General features: G+C 46.7%; 1 protein-coding gene across 1 annotated transcript in view; it reads left to right on the top strand.

The window, feature by feature from the left end:
• LOC104464818 (dual specificity mitogen-activated protein kinase kinase 6) overlaps positions 1 to 7,719 on the top strand; it is a gene marked incomplete at its 3' end in the record, with an annotated part of 33,670 nt that overhangs the window by 18,546 nt on the left and 7,405 nt on the right. Inside the window, exons 2-3 of the mRNA XM_010077655.1 lie at positions 5,768 to 5,834; positions 6,773 to 6,821. Coding sequence (XP_010075957.1) covers positions 5,768 to 5,834; positions 6,773 to 6,821 — 116 coding nt within the window. The remainder of the gene's footprint in view (positions 1 to 5,767; positions 5,835 to 6,772; positions 6,822 to 7,719) is intronic.

The following is a 7,719-nucleotide window of genomic DNA, read 5'->3' as shown; positions in this document are numbered from 1 at the left end:
AGCGGTGACGAGCTGTTGCTAGGGCAGGTGACTGAGGATCAAAGGAGATGGGCAAGTCCATCGCCAGCTCTTGAACTCTTGTGTGCCAAGATGGGTTTGATCAGTTCTCACCATTACATGTGCCTGAACCTTTAATAATTTGTAAGCGTAAATAATAAACCTGTGAGATCATCATTAACACTTGTTAAAAAAATATTTTTTTTCCTCCCTCTTTGGTCATCCTGTGTGAGACTGACGTTAAACATGAGGTCGCTCCATCTTCTGCAGCAGCAGTTGCTCCAGGTCACCCTGCTCTGCCCTGGGTGCCATGAGGAGCTTTAAGATATCTTAGTGTTTGTGTGTCTGGGTCTGGGTGTGTTAATGGGTGAACTTCTCAGAGGTTTGGGTGTTTCCACCTGGCCTGCAGGGCTTGGACTAGGGTTAGACATCATCAAGTCTACCATTGCTTGCTGAAAAACAGGCTGGAACTGGGCTATGGGTAGATGATGTGCTTTGCAGCTGAAGACCAAGTCTTTGAATCAAGACCTGTCTCCTGCTGGGCATCTCCAGGGTATCTGAGACAAAAAAAAAAAACCCACCTAATTTCTTGGTTTTGCAAGAACCATCTCAGTTTGGTGGTTAGCACCTCAGCCACAGGTCCTTTCCCACGGCAGAGTGGCCGCAGTGGTGCTTCGGGGTCAGGCGAGACGCTGGTGCATGGTGCAGGGCTTGGTCCTGCAGAGCCCACGAGACGCCAGTTCGCTCCTGTTCCATGGGAACACGCCAAGAGTTTCCATTCTGCCCTCACATTAAGGGCGGAGCTTTTCCTTACACCGTTGAGTACAGCTGATAGGGGAAAAGCAGATCGTTTGGCTTTCAAGAAATCAGACAAAAAAATCCTTAGGAAAGACAGGAATGGTAAATGAGATGCTTTTATCTCTTAAAAAAAGTGGGAGAAAGAGGCATTTCCCGCCTGTGAAATTGTACCAGCCCATTATATGCTAAACAGTGTTATTTGAGAGAAAGTGTTGCTCCATGGCTGTTGAACACAGCTTTAATCCTAAGTTGTGGTGAAGACAGAACTGGTTAATATCCTTTGAAGGAAACAGGAGCTTTTTGTGGTGAGGAACCATTTACTTTGGATTCTATCATAAAAAGTTTCAGACTGCAGTGAGAAGTCTGGAGGCTGGGGAATGGGATTTTCCTTCAGAAGGAAAAGTTTATTTTGCGTTACAGCGCATGTGGGTAGTGAATTCCTCTGTCTTCCCTTTCTTTAGTATTCTCTGTTATGCTTCCTACCCTTTTGCTATGAAACTTTGAAGTTTCCTTTTCCAGTATTGATATTTAACGCTGCCCTAATTGCAGGGGGCTCGCAACATCCATCTCTCCACGCTCTGTCGGTGCTGGTGGGAAGAGGTTAACAAGCCCGTTGGAAGTTGTGTTTTTCTCTCCTCCCTCAGGAATCAGGTTTAAGACCTTCCCAGGGAAGTATTTAATGTGTTTTCATTAAGTCAAGTTTTCTTTTTTCCTAGTACAATTTCACTTTCAGACCTCATTTCATTCTCAGCATTGACTTTCTCAGGCCGGTGGAGTCGATGCCGGTGCAGAAGGTCGCAGGGATGCTGCAGCCAAGCCCTTGCATTGCTGCTGTCCTGATGGATGCACTTACCGAGAAAACACAGAGGTTTTTTAAAGGTGGCGACTTCTCTAACATTGGTCAGTTCAGTATTTACTGGGGGTAATTGCTTTGCTAAAAGAAAATAGATTTTAGCTTGTGCTTAACGTTACAGACACCCTGGATGTGGTGCTGAATCAGTGCTCAGTCCTGGAGATGTCTCTCAGCATTTTTCCAAGCCAGTCTGGTTTTTTTTCCCCTCAATTATTCTTAAAACCTGGCTTTTGAGTCAAGTGCTTGTGGAAATCCGTGTGGAAAATTGCAGGGAGAGCTCTCACATGAGCTTCAGCTTGAAGGCTTGGAGACCAGAAAGCCTCCAGTGGTTGTTTACATGGAAAGCTCCTGAGTTTGGGGCTGCTGGGAAATGGATGTGCAATCCCATCTGGTGATCAGCCCCAGGGCTGCGGACCTTCTGCAGGAGGAGCCGTGTTTGAACTTCATGCTTTGTATGATGGCTCTTTGGGGCTTTGCTCACCGCAAATCCCGAGGAGCTGCACCAAACCCCTGATGCTCAGGCACAGCCTCAGGACTGAGCCTTGTGCCGTTATTTTGGTGTCTGGGACACCTGGGGCTTCCGTGCAGCTGGACCGTGGATGCCTGGGGTCTGCCATGGGTTGTGCTTCAGCCTGTCTCTGAGCTGGGAACGTCTTTATTTAGTCACCGGTTTTTATCTGATCTGCAATCTCCAGAAGCTCCGTTTCTCTGTCAGATTGGGCTGAGATTGGCCACGAGTTTTAAACCTGCCACAGGGGATGCAGGCTGTCATACACACGCACGCGGTGATTTTCTTCAGGAAACAAAGCTAAAAATGATTCATAAAAACACTGTGGAAAATACCAGCTTTCTGGTGGATAGAACAGGTAGCATCCAGTTTGCTATGTTATTAAGCTGCCTCCACATTCTAAGCTCCTGTACCGATGACTTTCTCTGCAAACTGCAATTTCATCTAGCGCCGTCTCGCAAAGCCGTGGTCTGCTGGGGTAAACTGGGGGGGGGGTTTATTTTGACAGCGAAATGCTTGCTTGGCAGTCATTATTGAAGAGAACTGATCTTGTGACTTCCAATTATTATTATTTTTTTGCTTAAAAAAAAAAATCCATCTGAGTGTCAGTGTTTGCCTTTGGGGAGAAACTCCTTCAAGCATGTGTGAGCTGGAGCAGGTGCAGAGCCTCAGCTGAGCTCCCCCCACATTGCAGCTGGGAGCTGGGGTAAGGGGGGGGAACCCCGGTTCCTGCACCTCGGTGCTGGCTCCTGCTCCGTGCTTCTGGTTTTACAGCAGCACCATGTTGAGGATTGCGAATACTTTCTGCAAGACACTTGCAGACGCTGGCCCCAGAAGGCTTGGAGAGACAAGCGTTTTGCATGTTGGAACAAAAGGAGCTCAGAAACTTTGCCTGATCCAGCTGAGAGGCATGAAATTGCCTGATGGCAGCCTGAGACTTGCATTAAATACCCACGGGGTGAGCTGCGGTGTGGAGGGAACCGCTCTCCCCCTCCGCACCCTGAGCTAATCCCGCGGGAGCTGGCGGTGCTGCAGGTGCGAGTCCCAACCGTGGCAATTCCCGTTTGCAATTCCCTTCTGCCGGTGCCATCGTGAAATCCGTGTTTTATTCTTGCTGCTGTTGTCGCTTTCTTCTTTCTTGAAAAGAAAACCCCAAAGAACGTTAAACTGTGTCTGTGTCTTGGCAACTCGGAGACGCGAGCAGATTGTGCTTCAAAAAAATGGCAAAGTTTCAAAATATTGTATTCTGTGAAGAAGAGACAAGGAAAATAAACTCCCCAAAGTGCAGATTTTATTTCACCAGAAGGCGGAAGGCTTTTAGTATTTATTTGGGTTTGGTATTTCACTACCTAGTTCTTCTGCTGACACCGCTTGTGAACCACGAGAAGATTAAATGCTCTACAACCTGTTTGGGTTCACGTCCAAATGGGGTTAGTTTGCAGTAGGTTCGTTTTCGCCCTCTCAGAGCTGCCTGAGAGCAGGGTCCTGAGGTTCAGGTCCAGCACGTGGGATTGTGCAAGCAAATCCACAAAGGAAAAAAAAAAAGAAAAAAAGGAAAGAACAGAGCAAATTTGTGCTTGTTTGTCTTTCGATTTTGGCTGTTGTGTGATGGGGGGGATGGATGGTCGAGGTGTAGAAGGACGCCAAGAGGTGGCTGGTGAGTGTTAATGGGAAGAGTTCAGCTCTAGAGCTGGAGAGGCAGCTCCTGCCCGCAGGGGCAAGTTGGTGAATTTGTGTTTCTTGATTCCCACATGCCAAATAAGGCTGGAGGTACTGCTCTTCTTGTGCCCACGGTTGTGTTGTTTGCTTGAAGTGTGAGAGGATGCAGGGAGGTTTTTGGAGGCAGAGAGGTCACTGGGTTGGCAGACTGAGAAATTGCCAGAGAAACAGGCGTTTTGTTTGCCTGCACTGCAAGGACTATTTTTGAGATTCCTCGTTCAGCTAAAACTTGACAACATCAAGAACACTGTTACTGTTTAGCCTCCAGTTGGATCCGGTGCGCACTTGGCGCAGCTTGGGCAAGAAGTGGTACCTAGAGCATCTCGCACAGTGGGGCTTGCTTCTCGGGTGTGCCTTCTGGAGACCTTTGTAGTACAACTGAGAAAACTAGACAGAAAAAGGTCAAAGAACATCTCTACTAGCTGTAGAAATTCCTCCACTTCTTTTTTTTCAATGATTTTTACTTCCTTACAGACCAGCTTTTACCTCTTGGGAAAACTGAGAGATTCTTCATGCTTCTGAGTGACCTTGTTTCTTTTATTTTGCCTGTTCTGTGCAAGACTGGAAGCTCCTTGGAGTAGAGAATTGGCTTTTTTTTTTTGTTTGTTTGTTTCCTTTTGTAAATTTGCAGCTCTGTAGATTTCTAATAACAATAGCGAGTATGTACGGTGGCTTCTAGTAAATGCTTTTCCCAGGAGGTGCCAGGTGGGTTGTTGCAGCCTGTCCCATCCTGGAATGACTCTTTGCCAAAAGGAGTGAGTGTGATCCTGTCTTTTGGAGCAGACAAGGGAAAAAAAAAATTAAAAAAATTTCAAATTGACTAATTGCATCAAAAAGGTCATTTGCAGTTCTGGGTCCCTGAGCTTTGATCTAGCCCCCTCCGGCACTGGGATGCTCAGACATCTATTGATGTGAGTTTGTGTCAAGAGGAGAAACAAACTCAAACATGTATAGGTGAAGTTTGAAAGAGAATGTTGGGAGTAGAGTAAAACTCATGCTTAAAAGAAAGACAGTAATTGATATAAATTGTTAGATTAAAAGTGCATAATGCCTAAATTAGATGCTTGTGCCATTTTTGGGGAGCAGGGATTTTACGACCCAGCCAAGCAGCCAGATGTTTACCTTGAGGTTTTGGTGACATGACTTATGTTTTCAGGTTATTTTCTCCATGAATTCAAAACCCCGTGGTGAAATGTGGCTCTATATGTTTAGTCATAAAAAGGTTCTTGTCTTTTTCTAGTCTGCCTGGCTCTTGTGTCTGCCGGCTTGGACCCCTTTCCAGGAGAGCCTGCATTTGAACTGCTGCAGAGCTTGAGCTCCATCCAGCTCAGCAAAGCTTGGCTGGTCAGTGCAAACAGAAACAAACGCCTTTGAAGCCTGCAAAAACTCCATTCTGCTCCATTTTTTGCTGGGTTTGCACAACTTTAATGACCAAGAGGTGAAACATCCATTTAAACAGAATCAGAATCTGCTTCTGGACTTTCAGATTCAATTTTTAAAAGATTTTGAATCCTGCCAGGGTTCGCAGTTATGTGTCTGGAATGGTTTAAAATCTCAGAAACATTTTAAGGGATCCTAGGGCTGACGGAGGAGAAATACCTTTCGCTTTGCATTTTCCCATGGCCTGCCTTTGCCAGAGCTCTTGCCTGTTTTCTGTACCAAGTTGGCAGCCAGATCGCACAGGTCGAAGTGAAGCTTTACTGAACAAAGGCACTTTATGTTTTGAACTTTGTGCCCTGAGTCTCCACCACCAGCCTGGCCAGGCATTTATGTTAAATAAGGTCAACAAATACAGACAAGCCATGTTTTGCAAATTAAACCAAACCAAAACACCACCACCAAAAAAAAAAAAAGCACCTTTCTTTAATTCTGCCTCTTTTCTTGTTTCACAGGCAAGAAGAGAAACCCTGGGCTGAAAATTCCTAAAGAAGCATTTGAGCAACCACAGACAAGCTCCACGTAAGTCTGCAAACACTAAAGGGAGAATAAAAAGAAAACCACGAACCCCAGCTGCCTTCCAACCTTTGCTAGCGCCTGCGCTGACACGGCCAGTGGCCAGCGGCTAGTCATGGCCAGCACCTGGGGCCTGTCCTTGCAGCTCTGGGATAATGGGGACTCTTCACGAGGAACAGGGGCAAACCGCCGAGGTTAATTTTGGCATCGTTAGGGATGACAGATAACTTCACAGCCCCTGTAGTTCTCTTCTAGCCCCAGGTACAGCCAGGAGGTCTCAGCCCATCACTCTACCCATCGCTGCCTGCGGTACATGTCTCATGTGCTGCGTAATGATGTGCCCAGGGGAAGGAAAAAAAACGAGTGGGTGATTTTTTTAACCCATGTGGCACTTCTGACACCCAGTTTGAGTAACACACATTTGGTCAAGGTGTAAGAATGCATCCCCTTCCCCACGTCCTCAGCCTTGCAAAAGAACACCCGGTGCTTTGAAGGCAGTTTGTGCAAGTCCGGCCCTCTTGGCTTTCTTTGCTTCCTTGAAGATTGACTTTTATTAGCCTGTTAACCCGTGCTGTGTGCCTTAGGTAATCATTTACAGTGGTTTTGGACCTTTATGCCCCTTTAATCCATTTTTCGTACAGGCTGGCATAGATTCGGTGCTTGCCACCCACCTTGCCTTTTGCAGTGAAACTCTCTGGGTTCCTGGATGGGGAAATGGGATGTGACAAATGCCAACTCCAGCAGCTTCCTTCCTGACCCCTTTTTGGGGTGACTTGGTGGATTTTGGCTGTATCTGTTGAATCCTGCAAAGCCAGGAGAGCGGTTAGGCTGCTCAGGGCTGCGAGGGGATGGCCTGGGGAACCATGGGGGTTTTATTTACTCATTGAGGGAAAATCGAGCTTTGTAAGGAACATTTCACATCTTTTCTCTTTTCTCTTCCACAGGCCACCCAGAGATCTAGACTCCAAAGCTTGCATCTCTATTGGCGAGGAGGTAAGACCAGGAGTTACGGGGAGGAGAACACCCTGGGGACAGGTTGGCTGCAGGCGGGCTGCTCGTGGGATTGCTTCATTTCAACAACAACAACAAAAAAAGGCTAATTAATGAACACCAGCTATTTAGAAATTATGGCCTGTTTTGCCTGCAATGAGGGGTGGTCGCTGGATGAATAACAGCTGGGAAGAGCCAGCCTGGCAGCCTGTGCAAGCCCTGACAGTCACCTTCAGCCACAGAGAGCCAACCACCCGCGGGTGTTTGTGATTCTCCAGCGTGGGACTGATGGCCCCATGGCCAGCCCCAGTGTGACCTGTACTGGTTTTCACCGCTCTGATGAACATGCCCCCACATGCTCACCCTTTGCATCACTGACACCATGTTTTCCACCTTGGAAATTCCTGCCTTGCCTCCATAAGGTGCAGCTAATCCCCTGGAAATAATGATTTTAAACCACAGGGATTGCTACCAGCAGATTTTGCTCTCCTTTGCAGTTCCTTTGCTGATTTAAAGCCTTCATGCAAAGTATTTCCCTGTGCTAATATTGAAGGCTTATCTCATCAGGAGTCTAACTCAGAGTAGATCTTCCTGTCCTGGAAGCAAATCCTTCTGACAGCACGGAAACCAGTCCAACTGATGTTCTAAAAAAATAGCAGGGAAAAAACCAAAACCGAGGATAGCTATTTCGATAGGAGAAAATGGCACAGCAGCATTCGCAAAAGCACTTTAAAGCTGGGCAATAAATTTATGAGGTGCAAAAGATAGGCCTTGGTGTCAGCGAGTTAATTTATGAAGTGAAATGCCAGTGCAATGGTGTTTTATAATGTCTATCTTTGGATGCTTTTCTTTCATTTTGGATTTTGTATTTTCCCTGGCATGGAACAGAGGCTGGAAGGTG

The sequence above is a fragment of the Pterocles gutturalis genome, unplaced genomic scaffold, assembly GCF_000699245.1.
Source record: "Pterocles gutturalis isolate BGI_N339 unplaced genomic scaffold, ASM69924v1 scaffold4733, whole genome shotgun sequence".
NCBI classification, from domain to species: domain Eukaryota; kingdom Metazoa; phylum Chordata; class Aves; order Pterocliformes; family Pteroclidae; genus Pterocles; species Pterocles gutturalis.
Note: the sequence above shows the minus strand (reverse complement) of the source record. Positions and strands in the feature narration are given on the sequence as shown.